The 23737-nt window shown below is 40.2% G+C and overlaps 2 protein-coding genes across 6 annotated transcripts in view; one reads left to right on the forward strand and one right to left on the reverse strand.

The window, feature by feature from the left end:
* chst11 (carbohydrate (chondroitin 4) sulfotransferase 11) overlaps window positions 1-21689 on the forward strand; it is a 109012-nt gene extending 87323 nt beyond the window's left edge. For both annotated transcript variants that reach the window (XM_058625875.1, XM_058625876.1), the window contains exons 3-4: window positions 17493-17722; window positions 19865-21689. In XM_058625875.1, the coding sequence (XP_058481858.1) occupies window positions 17493-17722; window positions 19865-20489 (855 nt within the window). In that variant the 3' untranslated portion in view covers window positions 20490-21689. The remainder of the gene's footprint in view (window positions 1-17492; window positions 17723-19864) is intronic.
* On the reverse strand, window positions 4235-9021 carry LOC131457078 (sterile alpha motif domain-containing protein 3-like). 4 transcript variants are annotated; one of them, XM_058625872.1, is made up of 7 exons: window positions 7156-7246; window positions 6961-7043; window positions 6729-6790; window positions 5609-6655; window positions 5260-5415; window positions 5043-5135; window positions 4235-4847 (listed from the first exon to the last, which is right to left on the reverse strand). In XM_058625872.1, the coding sequence occupies exons 4-7, from the start codon at window positions 6635-6637 to the stop codon at window positions 4569-4571; spliced, it is 1557 nt and encodes a 518-aa protein (XP_058481855.1). In that variant the 5' UTR covers window positions 6638-6655; window positions 6729-6790; window positions 6961-7043; window positions 7156-7246; the 3' UTR covers window positions 4235-4568. The 4 variants fall into 4 exon arrangements, with proteins under 4 accessions (XP_058481855.1, XP_058481854.1, XP_058481853.1 ...); XM_058625871.1 differs by having other exon boundaries at window positions 6729-6849; XM_058625870.1 differs by lacking the exons at window positions 6729-6790; window positions 6961-7043 and adding an exon at window positions 8709-9021 and having other exon boundaries at window positions 7156-7295.
* Window positions 21690-23737: the final 2048 nt, after the last annotated feature.

The raw sequence follows: 23737 nt of genomic DNA on the forward strand, positions 1-23737 counted from the left end.
ATTATCTATCAACGTTGTTTATTATATAACAATTATTGTGGCACAGTCAATTTGGGAAATACTTTGGCTTTATTTTCATTTGGGTTGTTAGTTATAATAATCATGCTTGTGTTCATTTATTGTGATTTGGTGGATAATTTGTGTTTGGATGAGAGGGGCAGAGGACCTATATAATGAGCGGTCTACCTCCCACTTGGGCAGTTTATATTGGGTTACAGAGGAGGCTACACCTATTTGCTCACAACTGGATTTAATTGTTTTGATTTGGACTTGCATTTCTATATTTTTTGTAAACAGCATTTTGGACATTTTTCATATTTTCTTTGTTTTTCACTTGTAAATATATTTCACTGTGTGCACCAACCCAAGGTGCACTGTGTTGGGTTTGACAAATCACACCAAAACACAAGTGCAACGTTTAGATATTTAAATGCACAAATGTTACATAATGTCTTTAAGTAAATCAGTTGTGTAGACTGAACAGACATTCTGCTGTGTCGCCGTTTGAGGGCAGCTATCTGTGAACTTCCTAGATTCAGGATCCCAAATTGAAGGACACTAAGTGATACGTTCCTTTTCCTCTCTCCTGTTAAGATTGTCCTCCTCCCTGGCTCACGTTTCCTGAGGGAGGACCACAGAGAAAAAGTCTAAAGTGCTGCTGAAAAGGGGCAGGAAATGTCACAAAAGGCTCTGAGGGAAAGTCACAGCAGTCTGTTATTATCTCTTCTGTGCTCCTGTAATTATACTCCCACTGTCTCTATGAGATATACTGACACACACACACACAGTAACAAGTAATAGTGCATGCACATATGTTCAAGCAGAAACATATGCAGTGTGCCGCTGCATCAGTGAGGCCGTTTCGTCTGTACTGTTTCCAAATCTGGATCAGAGTCGGACTGTTTGTTCCTGCTTTTATGGTTCAGTATAAGGCAAGTTAAAACGATAGTTCAGGGGTTTTCCTAAAGTATGGTTGTAGGAGACAACACATAATCAGTAGCTATGTTTACATCTGACAAAATGTCTTCATTCTGAACAGATTAGTTCTGATTGGAATTTAAAATTCCATCGTCATAAAATGATCCAACTGTGGTGTGGGCACACATGTAGCAAGCGTTCAGTCAGAATGGACTATTTTGACATGCGCAGTGTTGTCTAATTTGTCTAAAAGTAGAAGCAGAAGATAAAGCTTCACTTTCACATTTGTAGTAAACAAATGCTGCATGTGTCTGCTCGTCCTCTGGCTGTCCACTCTCCATCTCATTTTCCTCTTCTTCATGTGTGTTCATTATTCTATTTTGGAATGGAAATACAGCAGTAACAAAACAGAAATATTCCACGTTTACGTGGATCAGACACATGATAGCACCAAACTATAGGAAGTCATGATCGGATTGACTAGCTACTGTGCCATCCCCACCACTATCCCCAGCATATATATCCACCCTCACTTAAAACATGGCTGCCAGTTTGTTTGTTTGCTAAGCTAAAACTGCTTCATTTCATTGACTCAGGAGACTGTCAGACAGTTTGAAAAGTTCCAGGAAGGTTCTGTTGGTTATCAGTCCCTGCTGTGCACATTTGTGTTCTTCATTAGAATATTTCATGTTAACAATACACATTTTGATTGGTTAGATGTGTACACATTTGAAGTAAAATGTCAAAAATTATACCTCACTCAGAAAAGCAGCAGTATGATGTAGATATCTCTGATGTAGAAGCCCACACTGACTGCATTGACGTGTGGAACATATTATCGACATTAAAATAATTGCATTAAATTAAAACACATATATATTGCATAGGCCTTAGAGTTCCCATGGCAACAGAAATCAGCAATTTTAGTGCTTTTATCGCATATATGTTGCTTGAAATGTAACCAACACACCTGTATACAACTTAATAATATCAAACAAGCATTTTTCCTATTGTTCCTTTTGAATGTTATAACTTGCTATGCTCACCAATATAACACTACAAGTTCTCTGAGAGCTATGACTTTGAAGCTTCCTTCACTGTGGCACACATGGCTAGCACACAGCAAGAAGGTTGCCAGTTTGCATTTTAGTTCAGGCCTCTCCGTGTGGAGTTTGCGTGTTCAATTAAATTTTATTTGTATTGTGCCGATTCATAACATACACTACCTCAAGGCACTTTACATGGTAAGGACCTTACAATAATATAGAATAAACTCCCTTTCCACAGGAAGAAATCTCTGATAGAACCAGACTCAGGGTATACAAACATCTGCCTCAACCTGTTGGGGCATGAGAGAGGAGAGAATGGAGGGGGAAGGGAGGGGGGGTTAGTGAAGCAGAGACAGATAAAGATAGAGGCTATGAAAGGTTATATTCTCCTTGTGTCTGCATGGGTTTCCTCCCAGTCAAAAAACATGCAGAGGTTAATTGGACACTCTAAATTGACCATAGGTGTGAGTATGGGAGTGAATGTTTCTCTCTGTGTGTTTGCCCTGCAACCTGATGAGGGTGTCACCCCACCTTTTGCCCTGTGTCAGCTGGGATTGGCTCCACCCGCCCTGTGACTCTCATGTGGAGGACAAAGCGGTCGACAATGAATTAATGAAGGAACCTCTGTGCCCCCCTCAGGAAGCTGGAGTATTTAATATAACACTGCTGGCTAACTGCTGAATATCCATGTATTTTTAACAGAATCAATTTTAGAAAGTTTTCTTCATTTGAATGAATGATAAGTTAGTCAAAGCATCATGACTGAAACTTTTACCCTCCAGCTCCTTCATTGGAACATTCCTGTGGTTTGATGCAGGTCTGACTGTGTGCAGCTGCAGTGATCAGTACAGATAAAGAAAGGTTTTTAGTGAAACCTTTGGGCACAAGTGGCGAGACGCTGGTCAGATGTCTGCTCTCCCTCTGCTGACCTCATGTCTTATTAATAGCATTATGGAAAGTTAACATGCCATCGGCCTCACTGCAAAGGATGAATCAACTGTCAAGCCTTTCTTATTACAGGGCCCTGTTGCTCTTTACAGAGACGCAGGTGAGGCAAGGATGTGTGTGTTTGTGGGCCCGCATGTGTGTGTGTGTGTATGAGAAAGAGACAGTTTGGTACAGAGGCAGCTTTATGCATGCCTGCTCTATGAATGCCAGTCTGTAGGCAGTGAGGTGCAGAGACAGACTGCCCTCAGTGCTATATGTGTGTGTGTGTGTGTGTGAGAGAGAGAGAGAGAGAGAGAGAAGGAGCGCACACACGTTTCTTTGATGAATCTTATTGATCTTTGTTTAGATCCTACACTTCACAGACAGCATATGGAGTAAGAATCAGATGCACAAACGTAAAACAAGGTTACAGGATACAACAGAATAAGTCACAACAAAAAAAATCATCCTTCCAACATCATTGACATCAGACTGAAACCACAGGATAAATTGCGCTGCAGTACTTAAAATTCACCTACTTTTCTAGTTACAAGTTACATTTGAACTCTTTTTACACCTATTTTTATACCTATTGTTTATAGGCTGAGATTAGGTTGAAATATGTGCATAAGGATTTTCTGTCAGTTTTCGGCAGCCTCTGAAGATCAGTGACATTAAGTGGAATTTTGAGAAGTTCCTGGTGGGGCCAGATGCACTCTAAAAAATAAAACATTGGGTCAACACAAAAACATGTGTTAACTTTTTCCACTAGAATTTTTAAGTTAAGCCAACTGCTGGCAGAATTACATTAATTCAAAGCAATATTTTGAGTATGGGGAAGTAGCTTTTTGGCCACAATAAAACACATTTCTAAGTAACATGAACTTAATAATTGTCAACATGAATGCAAGTATTTAAGTTGATCCAACGTAATATTTTAAGTATAGTGAATTACCTTTTAGACCACAATAAAATGCATTTCTAAGTAACAAGAACTTAAAAATTGTCAATATGAACGCAAGTATTTAAGTTGATCCAACATAATGTTTTAAGTATAGTGAACTAGGTTTAGACCACAATAAAATGCATTTCTAAGTAACATGAACTTAAAAATTGTCAACATGAATTATTTAAGTTAAGTGTTTCCCAGGAGGCCAAGTTGCTCAAAACTCCAACCTTGGATTGGATGGTTTTGTGACAACGCAGACAGAAATTCAGACATTAGTATTCAAATTAATTAGAAACATTTATTAAAATTCACAGTAGCACTAAATCCTTTAAAGTGCAAACAGCACCATGCACTCAGATGCTTTATGAGGAGGAACATTTTTATAAACTAAAACCCTGTGCATGAATCACCATCATTTGACTTGTACACATGAAAATTATTAAAAAAAAAAGACAGATGGCTGTACATTAAAAGCACTAATTTCAACATTATCATCTCTGATCACATCAGACTGCTCAAACTCCTAACTCCAGCAAAAGGAGGCACTGCATATAAAGTTCAACAAAGACAAACACCCTCAGAGAACAGAGGTCATCCTTTTCTAAGCTGATACCTTCACTCAGTAGATATTCATCCAATCAAAGAAACAAAAGAACAAGGATGTGGATGTGTGTGTGCGTGTGCGTGTGTGTGCGCGCGTGTGAGATGTGAGCTTTTTCCTCACGCTAAAAAATACCATACTTGAGATTCATTACTTTAGAGCTGGCTTTTTGTCCATCAAGCTCAAGGCATAGCTTCTGGAATGCCTCAAAGGTAAATTTCAACTGCTTGGGGTACCTTAGGTTAAGAGCATAGATTACTCCCATCAGCAAAGCACAGGATCTGGCGACATCAATCCCCTGCAGGATCTTGGTTCCCTCGACTACGATGGTTGCACACCCATCACCGATGATGGCAATCTTCATCACTTGCATCGCAAGGTCTGCGTCAAGCTCCTCTACATCCTTACAGAAGAAATTAAAAGGTGTTAGGATGTATAAAATACATGTCTCAAGCTCATCAGTGTGTCATGCATACGGGAATGCAGGTATGTACTTCAATGCCAAGCCCACAGGAAGCTGGTGCACAGGATTGAAACAGATATATCTCCATATGGAAAGGCTACAGAGAAAAAAATAAAAGCGTACTCAATTACTTACCCAGTACTGTTTGAAAAGGTCCTCCTCCTTCTCTCCAAGATAGACCATGAGGCAGCGAATGGCAATTTCTCTCTGCCTTTCAACTGTGTTGTCCTGATTCATCGAAAAAATAGATCAGGTGTTCAATAAAGTTAGATGCAAGAATTAACATGAAACAGTGAGGCAGAAACATACATTTAAAATAAAGGTCTATTCATAATAAAGTAAATCATTTTACCTCAAGAAGCATGTCCTTAATGTTCCTTATCTTCAGGCCTGCAGCTCCTCCTTTTGATTGGGTCAAGGCCATCAATTTCGGGGTGCACTGGTCAAGCTTGGCCAGAAAGGTCGATTGTAGGTTAACTGTTGTTATCCTCTTGAATTCTTCACTTATCTACAGGGCACACCAGTATGAAGGATGTGACACAAGTATAAATAAATGCAGAAAGTACATTTTGGAAATGAAAAAGGTTATTTCTGAATTTTTACATTTTTCTAGCATTATTTATTTATTTTATAAATTATATCCACATTGTATCAATCCACAGTACAAAAATATTGGTTTAATAAACATTTTATAATCTCACCTGTGCTTCACTAAAAAGCGCAGGCCAGCGCTTCATGCATTCACTGATTGCAGGGGCCTCTTTCACTATTTCCTCCCGACGAAGGCTGAACGTCTTGGCCATTTTCTGAGCTACCACCTTGGAGTTGTCCCTTTTCATCATTTCACTTAGGAGCTCCACTCTCTCTTTTTCCAAACTTGCAGTAGTTTCACCTTGAGCATGAGGGGGTAGGTAGTTCACCTCCGCCTTCTTTGGTTTTTTCAGATTCTTTGCCGGATACTGGTCATGTGTTTGTTTTCTCTTGAGTGAGTTCACTTCAACTTCAGGGCAGCCGAGACCTCGTAGTTTGCTTCTGAAATTGTTCATCTTATATTTTAGGCGCTGCGCCCATCCATAGGACCCATTAAATGAGCCTGGTTCTTTGAGGCAGGGATGCTTTTGAGTGAGGGCCTCTGCAACCTCACTGATCTGCAGACTAGATGGATAAGCAGTGTACTCATAAATAGCCTCCGCTAGTTTTCCAAGGATGTCTGGGAGTAGCGGAATTAAATCTTTGGTAGTGAGAAGAGTCATATATTTATTGAAGCGCTCATTTCCTGACTGAATTTGGATCTCTGTTAAGCCAGAAAAGCTGGGAATTGAAAACTGAGCGGGCCAGCGCTGGGAACGGTGGCCTGGACTATCTTCAGATGAGAGAATTAGTGTGTCATCGGTTGACACGGATGCGGTGTCGTCAACATCGGGCTCCTCACAAGGCTGATTATTCATGTTGGTCACATCAGTTAAGGTTAAAATGATTGGAGGCTCCTGGTTTGGGAGAAACACAACCTTGATTGTGTCCTTATCCTTGAGGTCAGTTGTAGATAAAAGGGTGAAAAACTCATCAAAATCCTCATCTTTGTAGTGAAGACTGAAGTCTTTGGCAATGGAAAATGTATCACGAATGACTGAGTGAAGGTCATCCAATGTCTCAGGGATTCCAGATGGTAGTACAACTTTACGGACATCATGATCTGCAATGATCACTCGGAGTTGAGCCGGTTGTGGCATCTGGCACCTGTACACAAACTGTTTCACATGTTGCAGTAATTTTTAGTAACAAGTAAATGGTGAATAATGTTAAGTGCATATTATATTTTACCTCCAGGTATGGAAATCAGGAACACATCACTGTATATGCCAAGTCTGAACACAGTGGGAAGACTGCAATATGAGAGTTTGTATCATTTCATCTGATAATCTCCACAAAATATGGGCACCATCTATGGAACATAAATGCAGCACTTAAGAGTCATAATGCTTGTTCCACCAAAGATGTAAGACATTTGTACACATTTTGCAAGGCCAATCCATATTGGATGTTTCTGTCTTACCCTGTACTTCTTCAAGGCTTTTTTCAGCAGGTTGATCACGTTTTAAATTGAACCCCTCATTCAACGACAGCAGGCAGAAATGCCTGCACACACACAATAGTATTTTCAATTTGACTTGTGATTCTTCAATGCATTGACTTAAGTTACACCTATGTCATCGCCACTAATTATAGATTGGCTCAGACTGCTCCTCACCTCAGGGGAAGGAGAAGGTGATATCTCGTTTGTCCTGAGAGGCTGACCACGTCTCAAATTGAACCCCTTGAAACCAGGATACCAGGAGAAGATGAAGAGTTTTTTGTCCTTGCAAGGCACACGGCAAAGTGACTGAAGACCTGAGTAGGGAGATAAATTAGGTAAAATGATTTGAAATTTGTAATGCCCAGTGGCAGGGTGGCCCACCAGAGGCCAAGTGTGTTTTTTGTGACAGGGGCCAATCTTAAAGCAAGCCATGTGATGCTGGTAAGTAAGATAAATTATAACAAGAACATTTCAGGGAGTATGGATATTTTAGTGCAAACAAAACAATTACACCTCATGAATTCACAATCTGTATTTTAAATAATACAAATTAAATTACTTGCTTTTATTAGGAATTATGTATATTTTTAAACAGCTTTCCAATCAGCATTTATCTTTTTACCACCCTTTTTAAATTGTAATACATTTATCTTTTAAACATACATGTAACACTCTTTTAATATATTTCCCTGTCAAAACATTTAAATGAACTATATTACCATTACTGTCATTTCTAATACAACAAAGGCATAATTGTAATAGAAATTAGACTGTGTACTTTAGGGCTGCAACTAACAATTGTTTTAATTATTAATTAATCTGTCGATTATTTCTTTAATTAATTGATAAATTGGATTAAAAAAGTCATTCATTTCCAACACTTACTCAAAACAGAACTGACAGTGCAAATTCACAGTGCAAAATCTTCAGTGCATAAACAGGTTGCTCCTTAAACATCCCTGAGCTGTTAAACTAATAATTAAAAAAAACAATAAAAATAGACTAACACAAAAACATACATATGAATGCTTTACATCTGCCAAATATATAGGCTTTTTTTTTTTTTAATAAAGTGAACAAAGTCTCGTTTTTACTTTTTTAACATATGGGCTTATAAACAATACATAATATACAGTATATGGAACACCATGTGCCTGGTATCATTTTTATTGAATTTTTTTGTAACGTTACATTATAATTATAAACATTAAAAACACACACTTTTGTGGTAAAATACGAGTAAAAGGTAAAAAATGGAACTCCAAAAAACTAAAACGGAAAAAAATCGAATCAACGAGCCAAAATGGCGGCCTAGCCTCTTAGAAAGCAGTGAGTATTACCGGAACTAGTTAGCCTAATGCTAACGGACTCCGGTAACGTCCTGCTAACGTAAGCTAGACATGATTAGACTATGATTCAGATGAGAAGAACTACGAAAGATAACTCGCACACACAACCTATTTGTGCACTAGTTTGTTAGTCAGTCAGTGAAAGTAAATGAGGTGTATACTTGTAGTTTATAAACGTAGCTAGCGAACATGCTAACCGGAGCAGTGGCTAATAGGTAATCCCATATTAAGTTAGCTTGCCAATACGTTTCCATTGCTATCTGGCCACCTATTACTCCCGAGTTACTTCAAGAAAAAGGACTTAGGTTTCGGTATTCAGTTACAGCAGGCTATCACCAATAGAATGCAAATATGTGTAATTAACATAAAATTACTTACCATTCACCACGACGCTTTGATGAGTTTCAGCTGTGGTCACTCGTCTCGCCTTGAACATGCCCGTGCGCGCATGCAGGAGAGGGAAACTGTGGGCCGTTACGCGTCATCAAATTGTATTTTACATTAACAGAACTTAAAATTAAATGACTTGTTGATTAATTTAAAATTTTAAACTCTGACAAGTCATGATAGTATATTGAACGAATAGGCATAATTTGTGTGTCATCCAAACTCAATAAAATAATAATTAAAAGTAAAAAGTCTAACAGTATCTCAGAAGTTGATTTTTTACTTCACAACAATATATATATTTAAGTAATGACTAAAGGTCCCCTGACTTAGTTTTTAGAGTGTGGGAAGCCTGTGATGAGGTGCCACCCATCGGTCAACATTTTTGTGGTCCGAGCTGACGTTCACAAACAAAGGTTTATCAATTAGATCCATGGTCAGAATTATCTGTATGTTTTACACTTAAGAAAGAGGGGTATCTCTCATACCCAGTCTTACATCTAAATCCATCTGTGGTGTCTGTTTACAATGAGGTTAATTATCATGTAGCAGCAGGTAAACTGCTGAGCTCAAGGTTAGAGGTACAATCAGAAGAGGGCAAACCAAACCTTTTTTTTATGTGAAGCTGCATGCTTTTATGACTTTTTGTCAGATTTGTATATGATGCTGACACAAGTTTATGTCAGCAGGGGATTTTTGGGGTAAATAGCCGAGTAATGACATCAACTGTCCCGTGGGAATAGCTTGACATATCCAGAGGTCAGTGACTTCCATCACAGCTTCCTCTCTGCATCAACTGATCTCACCTCCTCCTCCTCCTCCTCCTTCTTCTCCTCCTTTACTCCCTCATCCTCAGTCTTTCATCAGAACTACACAAGAGTTTGAGTGACTGAGCTGCTTGAAGAGATAAAATAGCTGACAGAAATCCTGATGAAAGAAGGAAGATAAGAACAGAAAAAAGTAAAGGCACTGCAGATGACCAGATTCTCTCCCTCTTTGGTTCTTTTCTCATGTTAATTACAGCATTTGTCCTCCAAGATGGTGTGGGGGGGGGACTTAGATTTGCTGCAACATTCATGTGAATCACGGCCGGATGTCTCTGTGAGCAGATAAAAAATCTAAGATTTTCATCAACAAAGAGCTGCTATTCACTTGCCACTGATGCAAAGGCTTTGAAGTGATGGTGTTTGCGTGAATAGGGAGGTGTGGAGACCACACAGTGGGTGGGTAGGAGATGAGGCCTTCTTCTTGAGCAGATATCACGCTGTTTATAGTGTATACAAGTAATTCATTCAATACGATCATTAAATATGTGCAATATGAATTATTGGGAAACATGGCTAGCATGTTTGCTTTACAGAGAGAAGGTTGCCATTTCGAAAAGCTGTTTTCTCCAGGTTCCCTGTTTCTTCCCACAGTCCAAAAATATACAGAATTAATTTGACACTCTTGTGAATGTGAATTTGACAGTGAATGGTTGTTCGTCTCTGTATGTTGGCCCTGGCCAGGGTATGACCCTGCCTTTCACCCTGTGTCAGCTGGGACTAGTTCCAGCAATCCCGCAACCCTCATGTGGAGGATAAAGCATTAGACAATGAATGAATGACTGACTGAGGGCATTTTGGATCATTTACAGGGCAAAGTTACCAAATGTTGGAGAATACCTTGTTTCTTCTTAGAAGGTACTGTCATGGTTCTCAAAATCAAATTTAAGTATTTTTAGAACTTTGGTAATACCACTTACAATTTAAATTCAATGTCAACTGCTATAATAGAGGATCAGTACAGATTATAAGCCCTAGAATACTATTATTTACCATGTTGCATAACAGACCAACATTCAGTGACCACCAAGTGCATTATTAAAATCGATACAGCAATATTCATGTAGGAAATAATTATAAGATGGTCACTTTAGCCCAGTTACAAGTAATTATTAAAATTAAAATAATAATGATATTATCCATTATTATTATGATTGTGATTCATTATTATTATTATTGTTGTTGTTATCATTATCATTATTATTATTATTATTATTGATAATAATAATCATAATAACAACAACAATAATAATAATAATGATCATAATAAAAACGTAATTTGTGAACAATATTTGCCATCAACTTCCATTAGACCAAATGAATGTACTTTTTGAGAAAATGCTATACAAAGGAAAAGGTACGGGGGCAGGTAGGATAATGTTGTTTCAACACATATTCTCTCCACCACATATGTAATGTTCATGTGTAGGGGTGTGTTAAAGGTGACATCGAATGCTTGTATCACACATATATGTTAGTTATGGAGGTCTACTTACATATATTAACATGTTTTCATGATTAAAAACCTCCTAATCGCTGCAAACGAGCCGATCAAAATATCTCCTCACTGACGCTCTCGTCAGCCGCGCTGTTTCAGACCAAACAGTTGCTGTGATTGGCCAGCCAACGAGAGCTTTAAAACTGTCCTGTGATTGGCCAGGTACCTGGAAGTGACGTAATAGATAGGCCAGCTCTCAGATACACAGCTCCCCCTCTGGCACGGTGGATGCTCTGCATCTCAGCAGCTACAACGAGACTAGTTCTTCTTCTTCTTCTGCGGTTGAATGTACGCAACCGGATGTGCCCGGACTAGTGCCCGCACCGGGAGGCGCTACGGTGGTGAGGATTTCTGATGACGACATCAAATTAAGGAAGTGTCGATCCGCTTCGCAGAGCCCAGGAAAACAATACAACACTATTTTCTCAGCAGTGGCTGAACTGTTTGTTCTGAAACTTTAGGGTTTCATAAACGAGGTAATGACGCAGATACACACACAAACGCAGCGTTAATTGGAGCTTCCGGTCTATGTCACCTTTAAGTATGTAGTCATTAATATGTTCAAATATGTTCTTTATTATGTTCTTCACAGAAAATGATCCAAGGCCATTGAGTCTGAGGTTAAAAAAGCCTTTTAGTAATAACTAAAAATGGGTCCTGCACTAAACCCAAACACCACACAAGGATTAATAATAGTATAATAATCCTCTATACTTTAATACTTTTGTAGGATTGCAGGGTTAGGAGTTTGTGTGTTCCACAGATGCCTAGTTGGCCATTTTCAACACAGGCTTTGCAAAAGTTAACTATCTTTTTTATTGGGCAGTAAAAGCCTCCATCAAGTGTTTTCCAGCTGCAATCAGTTATTTCAAGGGCATTTGCCTCAAGCCCCTTCTAATGTCCTACCCTGATACACAATAGTCACGTTTATTGTCTTGTAAGAAATTATTATGTATGTTCACACAAGATTTTAAAAGGTAACTATATGGCTGTAATGCACATTTTTCAGATGACGGATAAACTTGTAGTTGTATCAACAAAAGAGACTATTTGCGGCATCTTAAAGCTGCTGACAGTTTTACAATGTACTTAAAATAAAATGTGTTAAAAAGTCCTGTATGAAATACTTAAAGTGTAATTGAACCCCCTCTTCTGAGGCGAAGTCCACTCAATGCCGGATTTTGAAAAAAGTCAAGACGTGTGCTGAGAACTTAGTGAGGGAGAGGACGGAGAGAGAGTGGGGAGCAGTGCAGCGGGCAAGCTTGCAGTGAATCTTACTGTGAAGAAAATCTCCACCGTTAATAAGGTGCTCAGTCTCAATCACTCACGCTGTGCTTTGAGTGACATAGCAACAGTTCTGGCGTTTAAAAAAGGGGGTAGGAGTCTGGGATAACAAGCCTAGCACGATTGGACAACAAGGTGATGAAGAGTGTAACATTGATGAAATCATAGACTATGAAAGCCGATGGCAAAATCTGAATGTGAAGATTAGCATCCAGGAGCAGAAATACTACTTATTTTGGAGTCCTTCTGCAGCGCTCCATCACAAAACTCCTTGACCAGTATTAACCCTGGTCATATGTTTCTGTTTCTCTGAATCCTTTCAACCAAGGTATTAGCTTTTTGGGGGGTAAATCTGGAGAGTTGCCTTCAGCTGTACACTTTGAACGTACATATTCATATGCTGAAGCTGACATAGATTTTATGAGGTGAGCCATTTGTCTACCAATGCCAATCCCAGCTGACATACATGTCAAGGTCACCTTCAGCAGCTCCGAGGTTGCTCCTGTAGTTGGTCAGATGCTGAACTCCCTGCCACACCTGCCTGTTTGTTGTTACTGCTCAGGTGGTCCTCTATCATCTTCCTGTAGTCTGCCTTGGCCTCTCTGATGCCCTTCAGGTTTGCTAGGGCTGTGCTGTAGAGTTCTTTGTTGCCGGACCTCCAGGCGGTGTTCCTCTCTTGTAGAAGCTGCTGGACCCTCCGTGTCATCCAGGGTTTCTGGTTGGGGTAGACCCAGATGTGTTTGTCCACTGTGACAGTGTCTATGCAGTTCTTAATGAAGCACATAACACTATCTGTGAACACTTCCAGATCCCCCCCAGTTGGTCCTTTCAAAGCAGTCCTGTAGCTGCTGGGAGGCAACCTCTGGCCATGTGGCAACAGTCTTCCTGAGGGGGGAATATGCGGGGATTAAAAGCAAGGACAAGTGGCCGGACTGGCCCAAGTGTGGTAGTGATCTTGCCTTGTTGCCCTGTTTTAATGTTCGAGTATACCTTGTCCAAGTTGTTATCTCCCCTCGTAGCACACTTAACATGCTGGTGAAATTTAGGGAGTGCTGCCTTTAAGTCTGCATGATTGAAATCTCCTGCTATGAGATTCACAGCGTCAGGATACACCTGTATGTAAACAAAGTGACTGTGGTTACCTCACTTGAAAAATGCTGAACTGTCCCTTTAAAGTTGAAATGCACACTGTAAACCTTTTTAACCAATATCCATTTCCTTCATGACTGCTCCGTCATGTGAAAGATCATAACATACAACAGAGCTGCCTTTGTTTTTTATCAAGTGATAAAAATGTAAAAATGTTGGTTTCCTCACATGTTCGTGATGAAATTTGTATGGTGTTGGTCCCTGAGGTATTTCAGCTCTTCAGCTCTGGCCACTGTAGCCCTGAAAGACCACACTTGTGTGATGGAGCTGAAATGCTGCGGGCAACATTACAATCAATTTAGAGTCCTTGAGGAAACTGCGGCACTACCCTGGAGGAGAATTCAGACCCAAAGGAAAAATAACATGAGAGAACGTTACTATCTTTCAGAATGAAAGCCTCACACTGCCATCCCCACCCCCTCAGACTCTTGTCATTCCTCCACATCTCTCTTCTTTCCTTCCTGTCAAGGTCCACTTCATCACAAGCATCACTGAATATGAAATGTGCCTCAGATGAATGCCAATTATATTTGCTCATACTGAACACTCAATATCAGTAATATGCTCCAATATCATTATTTCCTCCATGGACTAATCTCTATATGGTCTGTGGATTGACTTCAGGAGAAAAAGATTGAGTCTTGAAAGAGATAGAATAAAAATAAACTTAATAAACCTCTCTCACAGTGTCTGTCTTCCCATATATCTTGGTTCAGTTTCATTCATTTTAGAGTGCTTTATTGGCACAGCCAATGAAATTATATAACAGCAGCACCACAACAGATGATTACAGAGATAAAAGCAATTGTTTTTTTGTTGGTGAAAATCTCAACACCAAACAAAATCAATTCAAAATGTTGTTCACTTGAATTAAATCCCAAACTATATTATATGTATGATTATATGGAAATTTCCAGTTTACTCTATCAAATGCTTTTCTCATTGAGTCTAGTCTATTATATTCACTAGTCTGCCTGTATTATTTGTTAAATGTCTGCCCTTAATGAATCTTGTCTGGTCTGCGTGAAATATGAAGGGGGTCATTTTTTCCAATCTTCTCTCTAAGGCTTTTCTTTTAGATCTGCATTTATGAGTGAGATAGTTCAATGTGTGTGAGTGTGGGGTCTTTATCAGTTTTCAGGTGGAGACCGATATGTGCTGTGTTTATGTTTGAAAAATGCTGCTTTCCTTAATTTATATGACCAGTTTATTGAAATGGGTACTAATATAGACCAGAATAATTTGTAAAATTTTGCCTGGAATCCATCTAGTCTCTGGGCTTTCCTGTTTGGCATACGATGGAGGGCTTCATGGAGTTCTGTCATTAAGATAGAGGACTCCATGGCCTTGAGCTGATCATTATTAATCTGTGGTAGAGCTATAGAGTTTAAAAATGTGTCGGCTTTCTGAGTATATGTGGGGGAATTGTGGTGAGGTGAACTGGCAATCTGATTTAGATAGGTGAGTCTCTAGTAGTAAGCCAATGTTTGCTTGTGGATTATTTAGGTGATTAAGAGCTTAAAGGGGACATATTATACCCTATTTCTCCAAGTTAAAATAGTTCCCTGGTGTCCTAATGAACATGTCTGTGACATGCTTTGGTCAAAATACCATAAGGATGAAGCACCATAGCACTTCAATAACCCTGCCAAAACCGCCCCTTTCAGAACACTCGGTTTTGTGCATGGTCCCTTTACATGCAAATGAAACACAGGCAAACACACACCTGCTTCTTCCAGGGGGTTTCTGATTTGTCCTTTTTACTGGGCTCACTCTCTCAGCTCCTGTTCCCTCCGCTCCATTCCTCTCCCCCTCCCTCCACTAGTTCTCTGACAATATCAACATGGCAGCGTGCGTGGAAAACAGCGAGAGTGCCGTCACAGGAAGAGACGTCCGATACAAGGATCAAGCCGAACACTGCCGAACTGTAAATCAGTTAAAAACACTTAGGGACAACACCGCTGATCGCCACTGGCGAGAGGCGAGCTGCATAAACTGCCGCTGTATGTGACTGTATCAGACTGAGTCTGTGCTCCGGTCATGGAGGACGTACTGGACATAATGTGTGTGTTTGTACGTCGGTGAAATACGGTCGCTGACTAAATACGGCGACCGCTGGCCGCATTCTGATGCGAAGTGATGCGAACACACAAACACACGTTTGCTGACTTTATCCGGCACATTAGCTTCATATATAACATGTCATTTTATATTAAATGACATGTAATATAAAATCCTCTGAGGCTGGAAGTTTGTGTAAAACGCTGTGCTCCACTGTGCAGCCACGAACAGCACACTTGTCCCTCCGCGTTGACATAATACCGCTCTTCTTCCCTCGCCACATTTTGTAGGGACAAGGTGGAGCTAAGGTGGAGCTCTCGAAGTAAACTTACTGGTGGGGTGGTAACATTCGCGGTGAAATGCGCATTTTGTCTTTATAATGCGCAGGCAATTCAACATTGCATGTTTTATCGCCTATACTTAAACTAAGGGGGACCATGAAAAAAGGACTGACACAATTCAACATCGCGTGTTTTATCGCCTATACTTACACTAAGGGGGACCACGAAAAAATGACTTTCCACACTTTGGCAACTGATAGGGCCTCCAGAGTCCCAAATATAAGTATTAAAATGGTTAAAAAGTTGATTTTGCATAATATGTCCCCTTTAAGTCTTTTATGTTTAGAGCTGATTCCTCGCACATTCCAAGTGACAAGAATGTGTGTAGTCATATTAACTAATCTAGTGTAAGCTGTGTGTATTCTCTTTGAGCAGGGGTGTGTGTGTGTGTGTGTCTAACTAGGTGGTGATTTGTAGTTAAGAGAAAATGTTTAGTCTAGATGCACACCGCCATTGATTTGCACAGATCCTCCTCAGTGTGTCTATTTCAAACGTGGCAGGGCACCTTACCTGTTCAGTGCCTTGTTATGTAACAGTGTTACATGCATTACTAGCAGTCATTACAACAATTGTAATTACAACCCACTATAATAACAAAACAACAATAATAATGATAATAATAATAATAACAATAACAACAATAATAATAATAAGAAGAAGAATAGGATTGATGGATGGATAATAGGAAAATAAACATAACCAATGACAAGGCACTTTTGGCTAGAAATTACATGCTGAATTAAAAAAATTAAATAATGTAACAAAGATCAGTGAAAGCATGTAAATCAATCACATAACAGAAAATACAGTATATTGTGAACACATGGCATCACTGAAATCATTGACCAATTTTTTCCAAACTTTCTATATTGTGAACCAATTTATTTTTTTTTAATGATTATTGTGATCCAAATCAGTCATTATAAAATAAATTGATCACTCCAAAATATATTGTAACTTAGTTGCATGCATCCAAAGTCCAAAATACATCTACTTCAATTAAAGTTTGGGGACCCACCTGAGGGTCCCAACCCAGACATTGGCAACCACTGCCATAGTCTGTGGGTGGAGATGGCTGTCTTTAACCCAGTTTAACAGGATTTATGTGCAACGAGCAGAGGCTTGTGTGTCAATTTGTAACAGTTCTAACATAGTGCAGTTTTTCTCGAGGGCAAACCTAGTAAAAACACATTTTCCCCCAAATTCTGATGCTGTGTTGTGCACCAACAATCAGTTTTTCCCTCATGTTTGCATCCATTCAGACCCTTGACTTTGCCTGAAGAAGGTTGAGCACAGACGTGTTGCCAATACAGTGAGACAGTGTGTGTGGGTTTGCTACTTTAAATCCATTTATCATCTTCCCACACACCTGTCTCATGAAATTGTTGTGAAATGCATTCTTCTGCTTCAGCTTTATCTTTTATCATTTATCTTTTTTTTTTTTTACAGCTCACTAATGCACACCACGTAATAAAAGACAAAAGTAGCAGTTTTAGTAACTCCTACATCACGATACAAACAGATACAGGTGAATGCCCTCCAAAAAATTGTATGTGAATTTCACAGCACTGTCTCTTCCTCTCTCCATCTCCCTCCATCTTTGCTCCTCCCCGACCAGATGGAGTTGTCAGCAGGGGCAGTACTTCACCAGGCCAGGAGGGATCAGGTAGTGGATTCTTGTCGCATGTACAGCGCATCCAGCCGCAAGCGGCGAGTCCTGACGCCCGGAGACCTCAAACATCTTGTGGTGGACGAGGACCATGAGCTCATCTACTGTTATGTGCCCAAGGTGGCATGTACCAACTGGAAACGTGTCATGATGGTGCTCACTGGTCGAGGCAAATACAGGTGAGTCTGCTACCTGTGACACTGGCCAGTGAGAGATAGTTGCCTACTGACTACTATTGCTCTGTGATGAAACAGCTTTTTCAGTGATCTGCATATTTGATTTAGGACAGATTTAAAGAGATGAGCCAATACCATACTCAGTATCAGTTTTGGTGTGATACTGATCACACCTGAAACTGATACTGAAAGTAAACTCAGGCCAGCTGAATGTTGGAACCCCCAATTGAACCATAATCATACTGAGTCTATCGGACTGTTAGGTGTGAATATGACACTAGAGTGTGCAATTAACTGATCAATGGGGGGCTTGTTCAAAGGTTCCCTAGTACTTGTTGGGATTTGAACTGGAAACCCAAGTTTTCCTGACTTAAATCATTGAATAATTGATTTATTGTTTATTTTATTAATGACTGCATTAAAAAAAAGTAAGTTTGGTTGGACACCAAGAGGCACAGGTTAGCATTGAATGTAGTAAACCGGGTTAGTACTAACTGTATTTTGCAGCCAGTGGTAAGCACAATTGAGAGCATGGAGACTCTACTGTAGCTTGTTGGAACCCAAAAGAATCTGATGTGTCAAGCTGTCCCAGTGAAATAGTGGACAGGGTGACAGACCTAGTCCAGCAACAGTTTTATAATCTAAAATCTTAATATATAATCTTCTACCCAAGCCGCTCTCTGAGTGTTCCTCCCTTTATCCATCATGAAGCTGCCACCTGACAGAAAAAAATAAATATGTGATCAGGAGATCCTTGTGGTGAAAATGTAGTGAAAACCACAGAGCTGTAAACCGTAAAGTATTGAGATGTGTTTTTTTAATGACAGACCTGCATGAAATGACTACATCAACTTTTTAGTGGAGAAATGGAACGATAGCCGGCACACTTTCATCTGCAGTTGTCTTACAAACAATGATCAGTCACTCTTACATAACATCTCTACCTACATATTTGCAATAATCTTTCACTTTCCCCTCTTATGTGACTTCAGGAATTTGACAGACATGCAGCCTTCATTTACATGCACATATCTGACTCTCCTCAGCATCTGTTAAGTGGTATTGGTAAACAAAACCAAATCCTTCCGGTCTGGGATGGAAAATATAGCCATACAGGCAGCAGCTCACGGTTCTCTCTGGTTAGGATTGGATCTTAACAGGGCCTCACATTAGCTTTCCCTGCTGCTTCTCCACATGTGAAGTTCCTAACAGAAAAATAAAGTTATTTGAATTGAATTGATTGATGTAGGTCCAGAAGTCTGCAATCTGGGATGATTTATGTCACACCATGTGATCATAGAGTAGAGGATTATCTTTGATCTGATGTAAGGTGGATATAAATATCAAGCAAAACAGGATCAAGCTAAAATTGTGACTTTGGGCATGACTTGGTTCTGTTGGTGGTTAAAATATCAGTCCAAAAAGGAAGTGTTCATGGTTCAATGTATTTCAATCAACTGTATGTAATGTTTTTAGATAAAATAAAGGGAACCAATGACAACGTTTTCCTTCTTTTTAAAAAAACAACAACTAAGCTCTATACAAATCTGTTATGATAGAGAACATTCAACAAAGGATGATTAAAGCACAATATGTGCCCAGCCATGAAAAACCATGACATATCTGTTAGCCCACAGGACAGAAACTATTGTAGTAGTTTGAACAATGGTTATCAACAACAGGTCTAAGGACCCATAGGGTTCTATCAAGAGCTCCCATAGTTCCCAGAGAAAGGAATGAATGTAGTTAGCTTGTAGTTAGAATGTAGCTTAAATGCTAACGTTAGCAATAAAGCATAGCAGAAGTGAGATCGGCGTCAGCATGGCCAGAAGCCTCTGTCTTCATTAAGAAGTACAGCAAAAGATTATCGCTCTAACAGCCACAATTTAGTTCTTCTGCAATGCGTTTTTCCTTGTCCAGATTCATTCAACAGTGAAAACGCACACAGCCTCTTGAAGTAGCAGCAACAGTGAAGAGTCCTGCTTCTTAATATGCAGTAGCGGGAACAAAGGCACTGGAATGTGTTTCACCACACCCTAACTATGAATTGATTCATAGTTAGGATGGAACTGGAACTGGAGATGATAGACCTGCATTATATTTTTTTATTTTGTTCCTCACAAAAACCTGTGCTTTTTCTTACAGTGACCCCATGGACATCCCCTCAAATGAAGCCCATGTTCCATCCAACCTGAAGACACTGAACCAGTACAGTATTGCAGAGATCAACCACCGCCTCAAGCACTACCTCAAGTTCCTCTTTGTCCGTGAACCCTTTGAGAGGCTGGTCTCTGCATATCGTAACAAGTTCACCCTCAAGTACAACTCGTCCTTCCACAAGCGCTTTGGCACCCGTATAGTCCGACGCTACCGAAAGAATGCCACACACGATGCCCTGATCAATGGTGATGATGTTAAATTTAAAGAATTCGCGGAGTACTTGGTGGACCCAGCCACTCAGCGAGATGGCCCTCTCAACGAACACTGGCAGACTGTTTACCAGCTTTGCCACCCATGTCACATCCACTATGACCTGGTGGGCAAGTACGAGACGCTGGAGGAGGATGCAAACTATGTTTTACACTTGGTGGGCGTTGGCGACTCCCTGCACTTCCCAAGCTATGCCAAGTCCACTCGTACCACAGATGCCATGACGGCCCAGTTCTTCAGCAATATCAGCTCTCAACAGCAGATCCAACTCTACCAGCTTTACAAGTTGGACTTCCTCATGTTTAACTACTCCACACCCAGCTACCTACGGCTGGACTAACAGAGGACAGAGCTGGTACTCTGAGAAGGGTTGTCTTGTTCAAAGACAGGCAACAAAATGAGTGATGGCCAGAATTTATTAGGGGAGCAAACCTGATTTCAAATTTTTTATCGTACCTTGCAGATGTGGTGTCTGAAATGAACAATATAACAAATGCTGAAAGAAGGAAAATAACAGTGTTAGTCTGGGCATAAGTGGAAGGATGTCCAGTCAACTCTGGGTAACAAAGAGAGCACTGATCGGGGTAGAATGTGGACTAAATGGACTGAACGCATGCAGAGACTTAAGTGAGTGGGTGAAGCAGGTCTTCAAGAGGTTTTAAAAAGGGAACTCATCCTCATAGGACAAACTTGAAGATGGGCTCTCCAGATGAAGTTCCTGACATGTTTAAATAAACTGCTGACAAATTAGGCTGCTTTAGATTCTGCAAAGTAAACAGCGGCCTCGCACGCGCCCTGACCCCAATGCATCGTGGGAGCAAAGCTTGTCTCCCCCTTTCCTGATCAATAGAGTCACTCCGTCAAATTGTAAAAGACAGTTCATGTCCCTTGCTGCTTGGCCAGCACCCGTCTTCCTTGCCATCATTAGATTCATACATGTCAGAGAGAAACTGGCTCAGCACCACCTCAAGGACGCCTCATCATGGATGGCTATTAACTTATTTCTCAAGACCTCCACAACTTACTGTATGTTATGATGGCATGGTTTTCAGCCATCAGTTCCAACCGAACGACTTCTGTCACAGGTCTCTGTCATTGTGATGATGGCAGGAACCTCTAGTGTTGCACACAGAGGACGCCTGCTGCAACTGTAAAGTATGGAAGTGTTTATGATTTATTGCGTGTAAAGATCCTTGACACTTTGATCTACTGGATGTGGTGAGAAAGGTACAGCAAGTACTCACAGGATTGGGTGGCACCCACTGAGTCCACTGCTGAGTTGTAAGAAGTCAGTATGGTTATAAAAGTGTTAAATGTGTTGGATCTAAAACTACGCTTACCCTGCCCAGCTGCTCCCGGGTCACCATATCCAGGACCACAACCCTAAATCCCCTGTTCTGATGACTGAACGTGTGTTTCTTTAAATTAAGATGATCCTTTTTGTCTACATGCTTAGTTTTGTTTGTATTGAAGCATTGCTGCGAGCAGCAATTACAAACGGTTATTTAATTTTCTCTGTTCATTAAATTGAAAAAAACCACGTGATGTTTTGTTTTCTCTTAACTCATGAACATATTGAAAGGTTGTTTAAGAGTTTTTTTTCCTTCACAAGTCCCCTCTGATGCCATTACATGATTAGTACAGCACTTTCATTTCAGACAGGAGGTATATTTTAGCCAGGACCTTTTTCCTTCTATGTCTGACATCATCAGAAGTTTGTGGGTGATTTTATTTGCTGTCATCAATCATTTGGTGCCAAAAATAGCTGTGACAGCATCAACAATCCATACTTAGTGTTAAGTGCACTTCCGTGCCGTCAAGCATATTCATGGTCTGACTCGCTTTTACCCATCTGGAACATGAGAGTTAGCTGTATCAGTATTTCACTGTCCATATCACACAATCAGATTATCAATCATATACTGTAATGTGACTAATGTTTGGGATTTTAAGCAATGTCAAGGTTAATAACTGCACTCTCTATCATGCTGTGAAACAGATTACAGGCTTTGGAAGCATCATACAGGAGGGAACGAGAGAGGGTGAGAAGGAAACACAAAACACCTGACTCACCTCTCTTGCACTGGAGAGAGGGAGAGAGAGAGTGAGTGTGTGTGTCATTTGTTCTCCTCCACCCTCTTTGTAAATTCTAAACCACTTCAGTTCCACAGTAAAAGCAGCATTTGTGGAAAAGCTGCATCTCTACCAGAATTTACATATTTTTCTGTGTCCCTGAGTACATTGTAAAGGGTTTATATTTATATAGTGCTTTTCTAGTCTTAATGATCACTCAAAGTGGTCCACTGTTTTGTGTTTGCAGTGGTGCTGGGTTCGGTTCCTAGTCTAGGATCTTTATGTGTGGAGTTGGAGGTTTCTTGGCAAGTACATGTGTGACGGTAGCTCCGTGGTAGAGCGAGTCAACTCGAAGGTTGTGTCGATTCTTGGCTCCACTAGTCTACATGCTAATGTGTCCGTGGGCAAGATGTGTGAGTGGGTATGAAAGATGAGTGACAGATGCACATAGATGCACTGTATGTAAGTGTGAGTGAATGGGTGTGAATTGGTGAATGGCAAAACTATAGTGAACAGCAGCTTTGAATGGTCATCAAGACTAGAAAAGTGCTATATAAATAGATGCCGTGGATCAGTGGTAAAGGGGCATCTGCCTTCAACCTAGAGGGTTTAGGGTTTGAACTGCAGGTCTTTGTTTGTTCCATAGCTGTATGCCACACCGTGTTAGAATGCTTTCCTGTTATCCTATTGGTCAACATCTACGAGCACATCATATGAGATGTCAGACTAAAAATAGAAACTAAAATAGAAACAATTCAAACAAGCTAGACTTCTCATCAGGGTGTCATGGAGCGTCCCAGACGCCAAATCCCTGTTCTTCAATTATGTTTCACTTCAGGGCCTGAATTCATGTAGTCAGCATAAGACTGGATAATTAATACCAGATCTTGAGAAGTTTGAAAAGTCAGGGTTTTAAGACCCCATAAAACAAACATTAGAGCCATTTGTAATTTGGTTATTACTTCATCCCACTGAGTGGGAGTGTAGTATTGTTTTTAGTGACTATGTATGTCTGTCTGTTTGTGTTTCCGCACTTGCACTTAACCAATATGACCAACGGAGGCCGACATTGTGTGAATGGGGTATAGACTGCCATCTCTGATAGCCTTGTTTATGTATGTTTGGAATAAATAAGGGCCACACGGTTGGTGTAGTGCTCAACACTCTTGCCTTTCCAGCAAGAAGACCAAGGGCCTTTCTGCAGAGAGTTTGCATATTCTCCCTGTGTGTGCATGGGTATTCTCAGGGTTCACCAGTTTCCTCCCACAGTCGAAAAACATGGACCGAGGACCCTCATGTGGAGGATAAAGTAAAAATATATAGCGCTCTCAATGTACTTTTTTTTTGTTATTTGTTTCATTTTCTTCGCACTCCGGTTGGAATTCCTCTGCTCCACTTGATTACATACCCTGGTATATAGTATTTTTAAAGCTCAGTTTTACTAGGCAACACACAAATCAGGCAATATGTCTGACAACTCATCTCTTTGCTGGCTGTTTTCATCATAAAAGTGAG

Source organism: Solea solea, chromosome 3 (assembly GCF_958295425.1).
Source record: "Solea solea chromosome 3, fSolSol10.1, whole genome shotgun sequence".
In the NCBI taxonomy this organism is placed as follows: Eukaryota; Metazoa; Chordata; class Actinopteri; order Pleuronectiformes; family Soleidae; genus Solea; species Solea solea.